A 19,902-nucleotide genomic window follows, 5' to 3' on the forward strand; every position below is an offset into this window, starting at 1 on the left:
TGCAGTGTTTGAAGCATCTTTTCACACATTCCTGTAAATCTCTCTCTTTTTTTTTTTTTTACCTCTCTCCTTAACCAGAGCTGTTGCACTACATGGAGAGGCAAGAAGGACTTTAGAGGAGTTATTTTTCTGTAGAGTATGAGCTAATTTTTGTTTTATACTCAGCACTTTTCTACAATTCCTTTTCAAGATGAAGCCTCTGGAAACCACTAGCTGTACCAGCCCTACTTTTCACTTTTTATACAACCCTTCCACTTTCTCATCCTCCTTTTTTTTTTCCCTCAGCACGGGGGGAAGATGAAGCACTCGGGTTTGCTAGAATCTGTTTCCCAGCAGCGGCCCAAGCTCTAAGATGGATCGAGGGGATTTGCATGGGGTGGGGTGGAGAGAGTAAGGGAGATGTGAGGGAGAACAGGAGAGCAGGAGAGAGAGGGCGATGTTACTGCTGCTACAGCAAATGAGGGCTGTAGAGAGGGGAGGAGGGAGAGGGAGGAGAGAAAAGGGGGCACAGTCACACAGATCAGAAAGCAACAGTCCCGTCCTGTGCCCAGAGGACAGGCGCTGCCGTCTACTCGCACAGAGAGTGAAGGGGGAGGAGGGAGGATTGACTTTTACCTGCCGAAGAAGCCGCAACTCTCCCCTCGCCTCCCCTCTTCTTTGCGCTTCCCTTCAACCCAGCCTGTCTGGAGCCGCAGAGGACTGTCAGCCAGTACAGACGAAGCACAAGATCAGAGTGCTGGCAGAGCAACTGTGCCTACAGCTCTGCTACCTGCTCTACCACCCCGTTTTACTCTCCCTCTCACATGCACACCAAAATGCTCTCACAGGCACACGTTCAGAGAACTTTCTCTTGCACGCACACACTTACATGCTGACAAGCAGGCAGCCAGGCAGACACACACCCCCTCCCATTATCTGTGCGGGGAGCAGTTCTGCTTATATTGGTGTGAGCAACGAGGGGCTGTATTTCACTTCTCAGCAGCAGCAGCAGGAGCAGCAGCAGCAGCAGCAGCAGAAGCAGCAGCAGGAGCAGCAGCGGCAGCAGCAGGACGCGTCCACAGGAGAGAGCAGTCATCACCAGAGATCACACGCCAGCTTCTACAACTGAAGGCAAGCCCCCCCTTCCCCCCCTTCTTTTTTTCTCTCTTTCCCTTTCTCCTCTTTTTCCATCTTGATGTGACGCAGTGTGGCTGACCTTCCCTCATCCCCCTCCTCTCTCTTTCTCCTCAGCGCGCTCCAGTGGGACAGCCATGGAGGACACCCTCACCTGCAGCCATGCCACCTTCTCCCAGGTGTTTGGACGCCAGGGGCAGCTCATGCAAGCCAGTGAGTAGCCACGATTACACCCCCTGCCTCCTCATCATTAGCCAGCTGCATGTCCCGCATGTCAGCATAACTGATCTCCACCCTCAGCATTTCTCCCCGGTCCCATCCTCAGTCTTATTGACGTTTTAATTTAGCTTTAGAGGCGCAACAAATCTCTTTTTAAGGTGCAAAAAGATGACAGTATCATAGGTAAAACCTTTCCGGGCTGCTGCTGTGACAAAGCAGAGAGTTTTTAGAGGGAGAAAAAGCACCACTGGGTTATTTTTGGGGAGGATGTCAGAGATCTGTGTGCTTATGTAAAGGGCAAGGAGATATAATCAGTTCAGGGTTTTTGTGTCTCATAATAAACAGCTTGATTGTGATTGTAGTTGATGTTTATGTTAGTGCGGCAAGTTGCTGAGGAGCAGGTTGGATGCATTAACTTGTGTAGTATTGCATTTTAGGGAGGGAGCTACAAAAGCACATCTTTTTCGGACAGCATTCAGGTTGAACTTGGGGCTGTGGCTCGGCTGTGTTGGGATTGCATTTTAGTAAAAGCGTGGCACTTTATGGGGACTTGGATATGGACAGATAAATCTGAACTGGCTGCTTTGTGGTTTTGTTGTTGTTTTCTTTAGGGGTTTGTTAGCAAAGAGCATTTCTGCATGTTTTCAGTAATTTGATTGAATCCTGAAGTCGCAGACTTCCTTTTACTGTCAGGTATTGAAGCAGTAACACAGATTCTACCTTAAATATGTGCATAATGCAGGTGTGCAGCGTTAGTGAGGCTGAATCTGACAGGCTGAGAGACTATCAGAGATGCTCGCAGACTGATAGCTAAATTATTAAAAACCGACTCAAGATTTTCAGGAGTGCAGAAACATTCAAGACAACCTTGGAGCTCTGCAAATGAAACACACTTCTGTGATATCTTATTATGTAATGCACATGGTCAGAATACATATTTCTACCGGGAGGGAACATAAAACAGGAGACTGACTCGCTTCCAGAATGAAAGTGTCCGCTGCATCCTCCCTCATCTAGCCTGTTAGTCAATGCCTTTGATGCCTCTACTCGCCCATAAATGCAAAGTGATTCTTCACATAGTGCTATGATGGATAATGAGGAGCGCCCAGGGCACATACCAAAATAAAACTGCCTGTAGAGTTGCATCTTATAGATTAACTTTGCCTCATCAGTTTTGAATCCCTGTGTTTCCCTTCATCACCACCTGGAGAGAGAGAGAGACATGCATCTGAGTATCGGAGTTTCAAAGCCAGTGTCATTAACGACAACTCTGCTAAGACAGCACTTTGTGTAGCTAATAATGGAAACACGTCAGTCATTTTCCTGAGCTGTAAAACTCATGCTTCTTTACACGTGTTTCTTAATGAGCTGTGTTGCCGGATTTCATCTGTTGGGATTTGTTTCACGTGTTTTATATGTGGAGTTGCTTGAGAAGATATTGTCTTTGTTGATGTTCTTCACCCCCTCTTTGAGCACGAGCACCCTTTTATAAATAATGCACTTTGTTTGAATGTATCAGTGGGCTCAGTAATGTGTTGATAAGAGCGTTGTGCTGCTAAAAGGTTGCAGGGCCCTGATGAATATTCTGCTTCAGACAGGCGGCACTCTGGAAACATATTTACTAAATGAGCGGCGTTGGAGTGCTGCTGATCTGCTGTGTGTCTCACTGGTTTCATGTTTTTGTGGCGTGGTCCCCTCAGGAATTACATGCAAATAATGCACACGCAAAACACAAAAACTGGAAGTCAAACATACGATGCAAGGTACTCAAACACACGCAGAATTCTTCACATACACTGACCTTGTGTTCATCTGTGCGCTGGCGTTTTACCACAGTCCTGTCCTGTATGTGCGACTGGGTCAGTTTGTCTGGAGGGCATCACCGTATAAAAGGGAGGTAAAACAAGAAGAGGGTGTGGTGGTGCTGGAGAGTCGTGTCACATCATGGCTGATAGCTGAGCCAGTGTACCCTTCAAAATAAAAGTGGGACTGTTTTAGAAACCTGAAAATCTTTATCAAAATACACAGGGGGATAATTAGATGAAGAACAACAACAACTACAAAATCCAATATGCACTCAGTTGGCAGTTTATGACGTACACCTAGATAAAACTAAAGCAGTCCAATGCAACAGTGCTGCAGTAAATCATGAAGGTTAGAATTTTGGAAACTGTTGATTCAACTTTCTAATCATTTTGGAGGCAGCAGTTTGTGGCCCTGTTGAATTATATAGCATTATACATACATATGTCCTCATTAGTTTGTCCCAGGCTAAATAAAGGAAACACCTGTCTGTGTAATGCAGTACAGTTAAACAGCATGGCCAACAACATCCTCTAAAGTGCTTTAGTATTTCATTATAAAAAAGGAAAGATTTGAGCTTTAAACATAGTTTTTTCAGCAGAAATCTGTTTTCCCCCTCATATTTCTTTGCTTATTAATCCTCAGATTGATCCTGTGACACCTGGATGAGTGCCACTGGTGTATGTCTCTTATTCCTGAAGTGAAACTGTAAGTTCATAAGGAACAATGAATCCCTGCACAGCCTCACAGCTATTCCTCTCAGCTCATGACACTAACTAATTTCTAGAAATCCTCTATCTGTTTTCAGCCAGCCCACTGCGTCTGTTTGTTTTATCATGAAAGGCCTCATGAAAGTGCGCTGCGATGTGTATACACTATCTGCCTCATGCAAATTCTGTTTGATTGTTCCACAATGAACGGGTTAGTTGTCAGAGTGGATGCACGAGCAAGAGGGGCAAATCTAACAGATATGCAAATCACAGTTCCAGTTCGGCGGCTGTTGCTTTTTGATGTATTTGGCTGAAATTGGGTTTTATGCTAAGTGACTGACATTCTTTTTTTGTTTTGTTTTTTTAGGGAAAAATGTTATGAGCAAAGGAACTTATGATGAGAAGCCGAGAGCTGTTAGTACACAAGTGCAACAGCATCTAAAAATTATAGATGTGTTCCATAATTTGCAGCCTTTCAGCGTTAGAAGTGTGAAGTGCTTAGTTTAATACTTCCATTGACGACATATACAGTATTAAGCAAAGCTGTACCGAGAGTGTCCTCTTGTTCTAACAGCGTTTTTTCATTAGTACATCTTTCCTGTGACTGTAATTTAGCCCCGAGCAAATGGCAAGTGAAACCACTGTTTCTGAGAACCACATGCATTATTCACTACATCTTGACTTTCTTTGTTGCCTCCTCATCGCTGGTTGAATTCCCAACTCTTTATCTTTGTTTTTAATTTTACTAACATTTTGTCCTACTTCTTGCCCTGAAACTGCTTGCGGCAACAAAAAGGTCATGAGTTTTTACAGCGACATGGGAAAAAAAGCCCCTCGTGTTATAACACTACGCTTGCAAAAATCCCCTGCAAGCTCAGATTCTGCTTCCTCCTGCCCAGATGACCATGGCCCTGACAGTGCAGCCGTTTCAGTCACCTTTCTGCTCCACTGGACCAATGTGATGTGAGAATAGGCGCAGTGTAAGATTGTTCGCAGTGTAGTCCGGGAGGTCCACAGAGGCCTATAACTCCGAATATCTTCAATCTCCCATATGTGTAGAGCTGTCCTCATGTCTCTGCTCAGAGAGGTCAAGGTGCTGGCTTATGGCCAATGTTCTCATCCCTATTAGTCTCCCGGGCTGCCGGCCATCAAACCTAATAGTAATATCATTCAGAGAGAGAAATGCTCTTTAAAGTGCTCCTTTAATTGAGTCGTTTTCAGAGCAGGTGTGTACTGAAACTAATCCCACTGGAGCTGACAGAACTGATGCAAGATATGATCATCTCTCCTCCTCCATCTCTCAGTAAAGGCCTAATCAGATGTATTAAATATGCAGATAATATCCATAGCCACTGCTGAACTGGACTTGTACATCCCTCACACTGGTTTATGCATTCTCACTTACATTATTGATCCTAGTTCCTTGGTATCCCCCACAGCACTGAAAATCACTCCACCACAGTAGATACAGGCCTAATTTAGATCCCCCTCTCTCTTCTAATCCCCATATTGGATTTAAGTACAGCAGTAGTGCTGAGAGTGGCGGACCTCAGGTGCCTGTCAGTCAGCATATCCAGTCGCGTAGCGACAGCCTCAGGCCACTCAGGCCAACCCCGTAATTCCTCAAAAGCATGCTGTAAATAGAAGGTTTCAGTTTAAAGTCAATTGCTTGTTGGTGAAAAACATGAATGAGCAGTGTTTTAATGGATAGCGTGGTAAATTTTATTGATTTGCGGTGCATAATTACATGCATTTAGTTGTATGCACTCGTCTTCGTGGCAGGGGATCACATGTATCTTCATTAGCACACTTTCCCTCAGGATGATCAATAAACCGATGGGAGTTCACTGACTGCGCTAATTCGGTGTTTTCTCTCAGAATCAACGTGTGTGCTCTTTGACAGGAGATCAACGTCTTCTCCTTAACTGACAGGAGTGCCACGACTGACTGGAGAGACTGTGTTGAGGAGATGTTGAGCTTCATGAACTCCTGAGCAGTTAACTCGCAGCATGGCGAGACAGATGCTCGGCTAGGGTGGTGCGATACAACATGTTCTGCATGATGGAGCTGCTAGCAGACTGTGGGGTTTATGAGCAAGGCTGCAGCTCCTGAGCATGGACTACTACCATGTCCATCCTCGCTGATACATGTTTATTATTCTTGAATTTTCCTATAGTTTTGCTATTAGAGCCCTTTATTACAGTTGTCTCTGTGAGGCTGTACTGTACTTAGACACAATGATGCTTTAAGCTAATGCAGCTTGCTGTAAACATACTTACAATGCTAACATGCAGGCACAATGTTTATGTATCATAAACCATCTTAGTTTAATGCATTAGCACCTTAACATTTGCTGGTTGGTGTTGAACACAAAGTAAAGCTGAGGCTGATGGGCAGTATTTTGGAATGAACCAAAGTATTTGACCTCCTAGTGGTGCTGGAGGAGCAGTTAAAGGCTCACCAGTTATTACAATCCGCCCTGAGAAGGACATAAATGTGTGTAAAAAAAATTTCAATACAATCCATCCAATACTGAGATGTTTCACTCAAAATCACAAATGTTAACCTCAAGGTGGCGCTAGAAGAAAATGTCAGAGGATCGCCAATGGCATTGGGGTTCGTCCTCTGGGGACCGTCAACATTTGTAGCAAATTTAATCACAATCCATCCAAGAGTTGTTGAGATAAACCTGGTTTAATACAAGGTGAAGATGGTCAATGCGTCTGCTGTTATAAGAGAGAATTTGAGGATGACGTTACAATATTTATGCATTCATTTGACAAAACAGTCTCACCACAAGGGCTGTTCAGTAGCTGTGCTGGAGCTTTATGGCATGATCTTCCTCAGCAGGTGGAGTTTGCCCAGCTTTTTTGTGAAGACTGAGCTTTCAGTCTCAGCTGTGTTTATTTATGCTTTATATTTCTGATCAGGTGACACAGCATAATGCTTCACTATGTTTTGCAAAACCAATTTCCACCTGACAGATGCTGCGTCCCACAAAAGGCAATTTGTTGCCGCAGCCACCACCAAACTCAGTGTGTTTTATTATATCTCCTGGATTTATTGAAGATGAAGTGCTTTGCTCTTTCTAAGGCTTTTCATACATTGCTGCATTGTTTCAAAGGATTGTAGTAATTTCTAACACTCTGAACTGTTGTGCCTGCTCTTTCTCTTAATCTCTCTTTCTCTTCCTGTCTCTCTCTGACACACACTCTCATGGAAAAGTGAGGTTACTGCAAAATTTTAAGTGGATGCACAGAAGCTGAACACTGTGCGCTCAGCGAACACATCTCCCGGATTTAATACTCACTCATCTCCACCACTTTAAAGCAGCTAAATTTGTCACTGCTCGATCTGCTCCACACCGAGCTGCCAGGAAGGCAGTTTAAGGTATGAACAACAGCAGCTTTCACAGGGAGGGCTAATCCTGCTCATCTTGGTGTCTGTGAAATAACGTGTGGATCTGTCCGGTTTTGTGTAATTGTTTGACTTTGTGGTGAAAGTTTGTGCGAGCAGTTTGCTTTCTTCCACAGCAAAAACACACACATTCTTATCCTGATCTTATCCTATTCTTAATGAATTCATCACCTCCAGAGCAGCTTGCAGTGTGCTGTTCACGTCCCCGCCGTGTTTTCTGCGTCATTGAACCCCTCTTGCCTGACTGTCTGCTGACTCTGCATATCTGCCTCACCGTGCCCAGCACTGCTGGCCTCTTTCTCCCTCTCTGCCTGCCTTAAACCCCTTAGTTACACTGTGCAGCCTTCTGCAGCCACATGCTGTGAGCTGCTTCCCGAAACACCAGTGTTCATCTTACAATACACCACAAAGCAGACGGAGACAGGGAGAGGAGGAGAAGGAGGCTGGGACCAGATGACAGTCAGCACACCAATTGAGAACTTTAAGAGAATTTACATTTGTAGAAAATAAATTTCAAAGTCCTGATCTGCAAAACTGTCACTGTACTGCAGCTAACATAAAGTACAAGAGCTGAAAAAACGTTTAAGCTTTGTTATACAGCTCAGCATGACTGTAAATACTATGCTATTCCATCAGACATCCCACCTCTTTTCGCTCTCTGCACTACGGCACTGTGATGCAAAAGCAATCCTAAGGAGAATCTGGTGTGCTGTGAGTCTGTATAAATTTGCATCAGTAGTTAGTGCAGGCGCTCCTGTGGTGATGAAATATGGCCTATTCTCCCGGGTGCTTCTTCTTAACATGCAGGGCACGCCGTGCACGGATGGGAGTGACAGTGCACACTGTGTGCACGTCAGTGTTACAATGAGAGAATGAGAGTTTCAGTTGGATTGACTCACTGCGTGTGACTGGAAAATATTAACAGCTCCAGAAGCATTTAGTTTTAGCTCAAATGGAGTGATCTGTTTCCATGAAAAATGTCTGTATTTAGAAAGAGACACCCTGTATATGTTAGGTTCTTAAAGGTTATCTCTGCAAATTATAGATAAGAAACAACAGCACACTTTTTTTGTTAAAGTACATAAAGTTCAACAATGTTTTGACAGTGGAAAAGTTAATGAGCAGAGCTATTTTGAACATGCACTGTAAATCAGATATGCTCTCAAGTTGAGAAGCTTGACTATACGCTGCTACCAGCTTAGCACAAAGGGAGGAATATACTTAGTGCCGAGAGTGTCTTAAGATGTGTACAGAGCGTGGATGTCAGAGAGGAGCTGAATTTAATTCAACTTGAGAGATCACAAGAGCGCTGAAGCAGCCGGAGCTCATGATCATAAGAAAAGGCTCATTGTGAAACGATCCATCTTTCTTTTTGCAAGGAGGTTGTGAAATGAGATGTGCATCACAACAGATAAGTGTGAGTGTGTCCATATGGGTGAACCAACCAGTCAACCCCACTGCAGTGATATCAGGCTCAATGCCTGCTTTGTACTCATGCCCCTTGGTAATACGTCTTAAGGCGGGTATGGAGTCACTAGTTTGTCATATTACATTACATTACATTCTAGTTTTGTTTGAGGATTTGTTACTGACATCGAACTCACCAGAGCAAATGGCTCAGTGAAGTCCCACATCTAACACTTAATGCTCTTACGAATGTCTGGGGAATTTTACATAAGTCTGCAGCGCTACGAGGACGCTTTAGTGATTCTGAATGCGCTGGAGCACCTGTTGAGCACAGCAGCACTGCTCCACGGTCTTCATCTTTGCCCTTTTAGCCACTAGAATACAATCCCAGGATAAAACATCCTCCACTTAGTAACTTAAACACACACTTTAGTGCAAAAACAGATGCCTCCCTCATTACCAGGAGTATGAAGTGCAGTAAAGCCTTAGTACTGGCTAATTTGACTTTATTTTTTATGTATTATGCTAAAAACACCAGTCTAAACAGACCGCACTGCAAAAATAAAGGAAAATTTTAGGTGGAGTAAGGTTTGACATATGGTAGAAACAAAATAAGTTTACTTTAATGGTTAAATAATAAGAATCAGGCTCAGCAATTAGCATCTTGGTAGACGAGTTTTTAGAAGCTACAAAGATAACTAACATCTGTTCCTCCATTTCTGGTGCATCAGCCCCACAAAATCAAGCTTAGTGTAAGTTCACGCTTGCTCTTATGATTCATTTACATTCACATCAGCTTACTGACAGCTTTTCACTTCAGTCAGTCACATTTTGGCACGACCCCTGTGAGCCAATCATTTTGCTGGCAACAAACTTTGAAATCTGTCACTTCAGGCTGCAACTGACGTGACCCACCTCCACCCCTGAGCGTTTCTTTGTCTTTTATTCGTGCAAACGGCAGACAGACAACATCACAGACCTGACAAAACATGAGCAAAGACAATTGAACAAAAAACAGAGAACATACAGTAACGCGATATTGTAGTTTGAGGCTGAAGTCAACAGAGAAATTGAGTATTGATTGCACAAAGGACATGACGCTTTGTGCACTTCATGACTTTTTGGGGTAGAACTGCCACAGAGGAGGCAAAAACAAGGCAGACAAGACTCCATCAGACAGATGTGCACAGCTGTATGTCAAATATATTTATTAGAGCTGCAAATAATACAACCAACAGTCCAACACCCAAAGATATTCAGAGAAAAGCAGCAAAATCCACATGTTTGAGAAGCTGAGACCAACAAATTTGGGGCATTTTTGCCTGAAAAATGAAATGCTTATCAAAATAGATTTTATGATAGATTAATTGATTGTTTCAGCCCTAAAACGTATTTTCTAAAAACTTTTCTGTCCACCTTGCTGTTCATTTTACCTGGTTGAAATGATGTGGGGGCCGGTCTGGAACATATCCAACACAAACAGCAGGCATAAGCTCAAACTAAGTAGTAATTTATTTAAAAGGGTTTGACAGATACAGAAAAAACTGCTGTAAGCTAGCATAATTGACTTTATTAGCACAGTGTGCTTCACTGATGTGAAAAAGCCTTTGTCATGATTTTTTTATGTTATTTTCAACATGTGGACAGAGTGGAGACCTTGAACACAGACTGTAGATCAGAGGTTCCATCCTGGTCCACAAACGCATCAGACCAGCAATTGCGCGAGGGCTTTTTTGCATCACAACTCTGATGTCATTTCTTTCTGCTTCAGAGATGTGTGCTTGGAGAGGCACGCTCAACATCATTAAACAGCGCTCAGCTCTCTCCTCTCCAGCGCAGTCTGTGGAGTGTTTGATGTGAAAGGGAAGCGAAAAAGCCCACGAAATATGGCTGCAATGGTTTTCTCTGCACAGGAGTGTCTAACTTGCTAATATGTGGAATTGATGCGCCTTTGAACTGCACATAGTTGTTTACCTGCACAGTGTTAATGAATGATAGTGGGTAATACCTGCAGCCTGAACCCAGAGTGGCTCATCTGCTATTAGAAACCTGCTCTGAAATTGAATTTTCGAGCATCAAAGTGACTGATAAAGATAATGGATTCAGAACTGTCACTGCATATTAGAGCAAATTTGAAGTTCAGCTATTTAATCCCCATCTGTCTCATTTCAGGTTTGTGAGTTGCGTGCTACCTGCCATTGTGCTCGGGTACAAAGATTCGCTGACCCACTTTCATCCACCCTGAAAGACAGGCGCAGACACTTGCTCACAAACAGTCCTAATTGGGCTGCAGCCTTGTCACCAGTGCCGCCTGTAGGCCCTGGCTCTCAAAAGGCACTCCAGCGTGCAGCCTCTGGATTTTTAAAATGTCATGTTTGAGCTCACACAGGTCTGCTCTAACAAGCAGTGTTACCCCGACTCAGAGAAAAGACAAGAGGATCCTTATTTCCCCTCCTTATCTCATCTGATGCAGTGAGATTTCATCTCCGATGTCTGCCAGTTGTATCTTCAAAGTTTCTCCTTAATCTCATTTTCATGCTTCATGGTTGCTGCTGAAAACAGCTCGTAGCGATGCGTCTTGCCTTGCTGGGTCCACTTTAGGCTGGAATATACTTTCTGTTCCTGTGGATAAACAGCCAAATGTTGACATTGTGACACTGTGGTGAGATATGCTGCAAGACAAAAGACTGAAACTAACTTTTTCTTTAACTATCTGCTGCTGATGGTGAAGCTCAGATTGAGATTCATTGTATGAGAGGTAAAGATAAATGTTCCTCCAACAATAAAGAACACAATGCAAACGCAGAGCGATGTTTTGTTTACAGGAAGCTCTTGTCTTTTCCTGCTGCTGTCGCTGTCATTAATGCTGTCTTCCTCCACCTCCACGTATTACCCACAGCTCAATGCGACGTGCTCAAATCAAAGTGATTTGGGGAAATATTTGAAGTTACTAACTGATGTAGGAGTAGATGAGGTAGTTTGCAACGAAGTGAATAAATTGAAACACAGTGACTCCTAAATGCACCGAACAACAACAAAGCGTTGTTATGTAAGAAGACCCGAGGGTGGATTTTTTTCTTTATAGGCTATACGGCTGTTAAAGGATTTCACTGCTTTCTGTGCTGCCTTTAGCTGCTCCGGCTCTGTAATTGAATTATTCAAGACGTGTCATGGATGCTAACATTAACTTTCACCCTGATGATGAGTTGAAGTCATTCGAAGGGTCCTTCTCCTGGCCCCTGACGTTTTGTAAAAGCAGACTGCTACCTGCCCCTTTTCGCTGTTACACACATCATTACACCTGATATGAAAACCAGAGCTGCTCTTTATCTGTAAATTAATTACCTGTGTGTCTTGGCTGAGTGATGGAATTTGAGCAAGAGTCACAATCCTCTGCGAGTGGTTTCATTAGGTGTTGAAGAGGAGGCCTCAGGCAGATTATCAAAGGGCCATCGCAGGCTTTTATGTTCAGTCAATGGTTCAGCACTCCCCCTGAGATTTGTTTTTCTAAAGTCTTTGAGTCAAAGGAAGAAAGAGAAACCTGGATCGCTCCGTGTTGATCTCTTGTACTTCTCACTAGGTGGCACACTGATCAAAGTTATATGAAAAATCAGTGGAGGGCACTTTACCCAGGCTTTCTCTCGACTTGTTAAGCACCATATTTTAATTATATATCACTAACAGGTTTTTGGAGAGCTCAAAAATGAACCTTTTGTTGTGATAAAACCCGTTATTCTTTGGAGAAAATGACACTTTCATTGTTGAAAGTGCAGTTTGTGGAGTTGTTACATAGATTAATGGTTATAATGAGTGAAACAGACTTTTTTTCATTGGCTTTAATGGAGTATTTAATACAATGTTTGATGTTTCTCTGAGTCACTTAGTGGAGGCAGAGGCAGAAGTTTAGAGGGGTCGCACATTGTGTATTCACACCTCTCTTTGTCACCGCTTCACTCGCAGCTGTTCAGGCCACCTGACAGCTAAGAGAGGTACATTTTCATTTCACGCTGTTGCAGCATCTATCAAAGCTACCAGGTGGTGGCAATGTTGCTGTGGGCAAAATGAAATCCCTCCTGCAGTTTCTGCCTCCACTCCGGAGCTTCATGCTCTAATGCAGAGCTGGATGACACGGTGAGATGCGGCTCTTTCCATCGCAGTCGGTCTTAAAGGATTTGACCTCAGCTGACTCTCTGTGGCCTCTCTTGAGCTTGAACTTCCATTGCATATCATACGTTTGTACATCAGAGACGTCTTGAACGATAATACGGCCAACTATTGAGAGTGAAACCTTCAGGATTAAGGTCCTGAGTTGAGAGGAGCGTTTGATCTGTTATCTGATATTTTCAGACATGCAGAACACAAATTGCATCATAATATCAGGACCTGAGATTCATGTGAAATGTAGTCTGTGCCCATGTTGACAAGATCAGCCATAACCCTGTCTGCATGCTTCCATACTTTTGTCTGGGGCTGTTTTTCATGGTTTCAAGCACTGAACCTTGAAAGGACACTATTTTACATACAGACTGAAACTACTGCCTTGTGTGGCTCTGGAGAAGCTTTCTAAAGACTGAGACAACTGTATCATCTCCATTAAGGCTTTGGGACATTTTTTAAACTAACAGGAGCAGAGGGGTTTGAGAGATGTAGGCGTGTGCAGGGCAGTGACAGTTTAATGAAATTTGCTATTAAGTTGCATTATGGGAAATGTAGGGCTGATCCATACGAGAGACTGAAAGTCATGATATGCTGCTTCAAGAAGGAAAACTTTTTAATCTGTCTCTGACGAGTCCCTCAACCTGATGCCAGTACAACACTAAATTGCTGGAGAGCTGAAGCTACAACATGCAATGACATTTTAGATAATAGTGTGTATCCAACATTGTGGCAGCACTTTGGGTGGGCCCTTTGTTGCTTCAGCCTAACAATACCTCTGTGAGGTCCATAAAAAACATGGCTTTCAGGAACAACTTGACTGTCCTGCACGGAGCCCTGACCTCGACCCCATCCCCGTTCCTTTGGGACAAATTGAAATTCCTGTAACATCAGCGTCCGACCTCATAAATGCTCTTTTGAGTGAACGGTGGAGTCTCCACAGCAAGGCTTTCACTGAAGCATGAGGGCTGTTTATAGCAACAGATTAATGCCCAGTTTTTTTTTTTAAGATGTTCAACAAACCCACGCAGGTGTAATTTGAGCTGTCCCAATACTTTTGGCCACATAATACATTTTAACATTTTAGACAGAAGATTTCTCTTTTGTTTTTTTTTTAACTGCCAACAAGCCGCTCCCAACAGTCTTAAGAAGCTACAGATTACACAGTATCCTGTGGTGGTTTGTGGTCCCTTGAGTCGTCTTCATTCTCATGTAGGTCTGTCTTGCTGTTAATTAGTATGCTTATGCACTGTGAGATCGACTGAGTGAATTACTATATTTATATGTGTTAGCAGACTTGAAACAGGGAGGTGAATTGAATCCTTGATTTGGTCGGCTAAAGCGGTTTTGGGATGTATGAGAAAATGCTTATGAAAATGTGAGTTACAGGAGGAAGGCTGTGCTCTTCTCGTTCGATCATAAATTTTGATTTGTTGTTTGCTGGTGAAAATGCAGTGTGGAGAATCTGCAGGGAGAGCTGAAAGATGTTCCTGCCCTGCAGGCCTCATTGTGAGGATGTTTTCCTCTAGGCTGCCCTCGAGGTCTTTACTGTCTTATCTTACTGAATGTAATACAAGAAAAATTAAGAACCTGTTTGAGGAGAAATGAGGTAATCTGCCGTTCCCTGGAGAACGTACAGATGTTGCATTTATGTATTTAATTCTAATTTAAATTCTAACCCATGAAACCAGATAAAAATCAGCCTTTTAGTCAAACTCTGGCTCATCTGGAGTTTAGATTTATCATACTCACTGTCCCCAACAAATAAACTAATAAAATAAAATACTTACATATAGTATTATGTATTTTATATTCAGAGACCACAGATTATGTTTCATGAGTTGTTGACAGACATTTTAAAAAACTAAACATTGCAGCGATAACAGTTCCAACCACTAGCAGGCAGCAACCACTCCTTGTTCTTATGTTTAAGCTACACTTCGTTTGCATTGTTTTGACTAGACAGTAGAAGAAGATGCAATACCAGTTTTAGTCCAGACATTCATGTCCCCCTCAGGATGAAATGACACTTGATCATTGATCCATTAACATTTCATCTAGTGCCATCACCAGGTAATTTTTTTTTTAATTTTAGCGAGTGTTAGCATGAAAAACTCAAAAAAGAAGCTGCACAACGCTGCTAACGTGCCTTATTTTCCAGTTTGAAGACACTCTTGATCAACCTATAAGCAAGACAAATGCAATCAAAAGCATTTTGTGCATCAGTTTTTCATACATACTACACATATTTATTCGTTGGCCACCAGTTTGATGCTTGCTTACGTGCAGTAAAGCAGGATACAAAGTATGCAATATAGACGTGTGATATTCTTTCCTGTAACTGGCTGAAGAGTTAAGTGTCTTGATGCAAATCAGATCAGATCAGATACAGTTTAGTATCTAAACAAGCCAAAACATGCCTGTTGCATTGTTGGAACTGTGGAAATGAGAGTGAAATGTGGATTGGAGGGATCCCCGCACTCGCTGTGGACAGAGGAGAGATGCCTGGCAGTCTGCCTCAGCCTCTGTCTGCCTCATTGTTTTTGGCAGATTCTCTGATTTCAGCCTCAGCTCTCGGGGAACACCACAACACAAAGAAACACAGAACCAGAGCAGTCTGTTTTCCACAGAGGTCAATCTCCTAAATCCACTGTTACAATTATGCACTCCGTGTTCACATATTCCCAGACAAAGCCCTGCACACACAAAAGCCTCCATCTGCTGCGCATTGGACGTTGGTGGGCACTAGCCAGAGGGAAAGGATCAAATGCTTGTTGAGGAGGTGTGGAAGCATGACATTGGAGTGAAATTCAACATATCTGCCATTTTTGAAATGTGTGTGAGCCACACAGGAAGATAAAAAAGATTTGTGGAGCATGCTGTAATATGCTCGCAACGCACAAAAGACAAATTCTCTCAAATTAATCCCGTTCTGATCTTTCTGTGTTTCAGGGACGATGCATCCTGACATGAGATGCTTTCAGAGTATTCCTTTAGGGAAAAGCGTCCAATTTCTCAGGGGAATTGCAGCACGCAGACTCTCAGCGGGTGAATTGGACAATCCTGCAGATAGCGATGCAGAACAATGAAGCAGACAACAAAATTACAAGCTTGTGTTGATACTATCAGATGCGGAGGGGGATTCAGTTATTTCTATGCAAAGCAAACTTCGCTAAGCTATAATTGATCTGTCCAAATCCCCGCGTTTGAACAAACTTGCAGTTAGCTTTGCAGTGGCATGTTTTCCAAAGCCTCAAAATGAGCATTCACCCTCTTCCACACTGAGTGTGGGAGATGGTGTTATACCCCTGGTTTACGTTCAATACAGACTTTTGTCCCACAACAAGATTGGCTTGTGTATTTATCTGGCTCTGGTGTAATTGAAATGTGACCGAGCGCTCTCTCTTAGGATTGCCTCAGATTCTCACACACTCCCCGATCCTTTCATCTGACTTCTGGGGCTCGAAGAGTGAAGTTCTTGGAGTCTCCTCAGATTGCTTTGGCAGAGGCTGATTGGCTGCTGTGACTGTAACTCTAGGCCCCCAAAGTGAGCCGAAGCAAAAGAGCCGTTTTAATATTATTCCCATCACGCGTCCTGGTGGGACAGCTGACTGAACCCATTTGAATATATTTTACTGTATTCCGCACATCTGCATTAAAACCCTCCCTTGATCATATTTTTGTGTGATTTCACAAATTAACAACCATCACATACAGGAACTGGAACAGATATTTTTCCTGGAGGAGGAATTATATTTTATGAGTGAGCTGTTTTTTTTTTCTTCTTCCCTATGCACATTATATTCTCCTTTCACAAGGCTTGTACATGCTGACAAAATACCAGCATGCCTCATTAGAGTTCATTGTTGATGTTGTTTTGCTCCTGTGGGTGGCTACAAAGATTGTAATGAGCTGTCCACATCTCACAGTCACCGGCAGCACCGGGGCACCTGTGTGTGGGAGGTGTGCTTCACAAAATATATACAATACCCCTCTGATTTAAATGATTGTACACATTACATTTTCTTCACTCCTTATACAAGTGGAGAAATAGCAGCCCAATAGGGGGATCATGTATATGCACATTTAAAGAAAAAGCTCCAGAATAAAGCATTTAACCATGAAATGTTGAGGGAAATAAAAAGATTCAGCGATGGAGACATTGTCTGCAGTTATACATTAGTCTATCCATTCATTTCTCATTTACAGTCACATTACTTATACATCATGTTGCGACAAGCTGAGAAAACCAGTTGAAAGTGCTGATGAGGGGCTTTTACACACTATCTCTTTTCTGTCTGTGGACCATAAAAGCAGTTTTTGAAAGGCTTTTTTTTTTTAAATGTTGAATTATTCATGTTTTCAATGATTTACAGGCATACATTCAGTGAAAACAGCAGCAAAAAACAAGTGGGATAAAATCATTTTACATGGAAAATGTATTGTAGTATAATTTTATTATGTGTTTCTGCTGAATTTATGTGGAGAAATAGTGACACGATATTTTTTTTTTACAACCTTGAGCTGTTTTAATAATATTTTTAGCGATTATCACCCAAGATTTCACAGTGTTTGTTGGTGCTGGTGTCCTTTTAAGTGTCATTTTATTCTTTACATTTACAAGCGTTCATGTAAACAGCTCTTTCTCCATCATCTCACAGATTTTTTCTCATCAGGATTCCTCTCCTGACGTCGTCTCTGTATTATTAAAATGCTGGAGTTCACAAACGGTCAGCTTCACCGGGCCATTTTGAATTCTTGCACTCGCTATTGCATCTGATCAGCGATGTGAAAACAAGGTTTGACATTTCCTCACTTACTTATTCTCAGCAAAAGACACGGGCGTGCCATCATCTCCGTGCTGCTGCCTCATCTGGTTTCCTCCAACCAGAAGAATATTAATGCAGGTGTTGGCGACTTGCAGATGCACACACCTTCATAGCTGTCAAACGCTGATCGGCAATGTCAGCAGCGGAGAGGTTGAGCGTTCTGTTGTAATTTCACAAACGAGTTTCAATCAGCGGATGTGTTGTCTGTCATGTCACTCTGATGCTTTATGGATTTGCAGCACTGTGGGGTTTTGACTCTGTGCATATCCAGGGTGGTCAAACTAACATTGGTGTTGCAGAAAGCCGCCTGTCTGCTCCATCATGTATCACAGGAGGTGACAGAACACGTTGAATAAAAACTGAAAGAGGAGCAGAGAAGAGAAGAGGGTGTGTCTGCTCTCCGGCTTTGACAGCATGTCATTTTGTGCGGCAGCGTGCCATTACCCCAGCGTGTTCGGCCGTCGTTGGGGCCGAGAGGTACACCTTGTAAATGTTGAATGTGAAATTAGAATCCAATCGTCAACCTCTGTCATAAACATTTTATTTCCCCCTCTCCACCCACCCTGCGCTGGTTTGATGTACGCCGCGCTGCCTGCAGGGCTGCTCTGTGCTCGTAAACATGCCTCTTTTTGCCATGCTCCTGCACTTCAAGAGAAGACCGGAAGGTGTGGCCATAAATCTCTGATGGTTCTGCTGAAAAGTCGACCTTGGCTGTCGTCAGTGAGTCACACGTCGCCTCAGTCGCTCTGTCACTCTCAGCCCCGGGTTGACCTCTTGGCCTGCTCGTCGGTGTGTGTTTGAGAAAGTGATGCTTGCCTCGCAGCCGGTGTCCTGACCTCCTTCAGACATGCTCTCTCCATGCTGACTGCTGTCGGCAAAGTTGGTCCACTCATAGAAGATGAATCAGTAATAATTTTGATAACTGTTTAATTTGGTTATCTGGCAAAAAGGATGACAAACATTTGCTGGTTTCAGGTTCTCCTATGGGAGAATTTGCTGCTTTTTTCTGTTTGCTATCATTTTTAGCTGATTGCAAGATGTCATCTGTCTCGGTGAAATTAGGATGGGTGTTTTCACTCCAACACTGCAAAGCCAAAACAATTAAGAATTAACATACATTTTCGCATTTTGTTTCCTCTTTGAGTTGTTTCGAGGTTGGAAAAATCGTTTTAGTCCACATTGCCTGACTGGCAGCATGATGTACTTTTTAGCTGCTTTTTCCAAATCTTCATTGAAGCCATATTATGTTTACACTGAGTGAAATATTCAACCTCATTGTTTTCCATGTCTGCACCCACACTTCAGATATAAGTTCATTTTGTATACATCTTCCCATAATTCAACCTGCCATATTTAGTATCTTTGCACATTAATAAGTGACTCACAGTTTGCCTTCTTTTCATTAATGTCTTGACATTACAGCTAATCTTGACTAGCTATTTTTAACTCTTGGTGGCAACATTGTGTTTAATCTTTTAACTCAGTTGTTCCAAACCTTGTTCCTGCAGAAACTCCTTTTCTATCCTTAAGTCATTAAGAGTAAACTGACAAACACTTTGACAAAGTGACATGTTTTCTGGGTATTTCACATTATATTCAACACATAACAATAAAACTACAGAGCAACTGATAAACTGTACAGTTAACCCAAATACAGACAGAAGTTTGTGTAAAGTGAGTGATTTGGACAAAATTTCTTCCTGTGAAAATTGCATCGAGATGAGTTTTCCTCTTTATACAATTTACTGTCTGTGTTATCATTATTATTATTGTTATTTAGATTTTTAACAATTGTTTATACTTGACAGGCTTCTTTTTTTGACAAATTTACAGCATTCTTCTCCCTGACACTTGTCCATGTTGTACTAGCTCTTTGGTTGTTTTAGATGTGTGCTTTTCTAATGCAGAATGAGGCTGTTTAGTAAAGAGTGAATCCTCTGTCAATAAAGCTTGTGTTCAGGTCTGACCTTTGTTACACCCCTTTAAATCAAGCAGGCCTCAGGACACCCCCCACTGAAGCTTTGGTGACCCTTTCGTTGATAACCAGTGATTTAACTATGTACAACTACGACTTGTCACACTTATTGTGTATGTCGCTGCAAACAGGGCACGTCTGCCAAACTGAGCATGCCCTCGGTGAGTTTCCCCTGTGTAAATAAAGGTTTCCAACTATCAATCAGTCAGTCTCAAACTTGAAGGAGAAGTTATGCCAGTCTGTGGGTTAGAGCGAGTGTTTGACTCCATGTTGC

At 42.7% G+C, this 19,902-nt stretch overlaps 1 protein-coding gene across 1 annotated transcript in view; it reads left to right on the top strand.

Moving 5' to 3' along the window:
* Nucleotides 1–971: 971 nt before the first annotated feature.
* The window catches only part of kaznb (kazrin, periplakin interacting protein b), a 105,750-nt gene continuing 86,819 nt past the window's right edge, over nucleotides 972–19,902 (top strand). The window contains exons 1-2 of the mRNA XM_070958230.1: nucleotides 972–1,110; nucleotides 1,231–1,326. Of these exons, the coding sequence (XP_070814331.1) occupies nucleotides 1,251–1,326 (76 nt within the window). The 5' untranslated portion in view covers nucleotides 972–1,110; nucleotides 1,231–1,250. The remainder of the gene's footprint in view (nucleotides 1,111–1,230; nucleotides 1,327–19,902) is intronic.

This window comes from Chaetodon trifascialis, chromosome 3 (assembly GCF_039877785.1).
Source record: "Chaetodon trifascialis isolate fChaTrf1 chromosome 3, fChaTrf1.hap1, whole genome shotgun sequence".
NCBI classification, from domain to species: Eukaryota; Metazoa; Chordata; class Actinopteri; order Chaetodontiformes; family Chaetodontidae; genus Chaetodon; species Chaetodon trifascialis.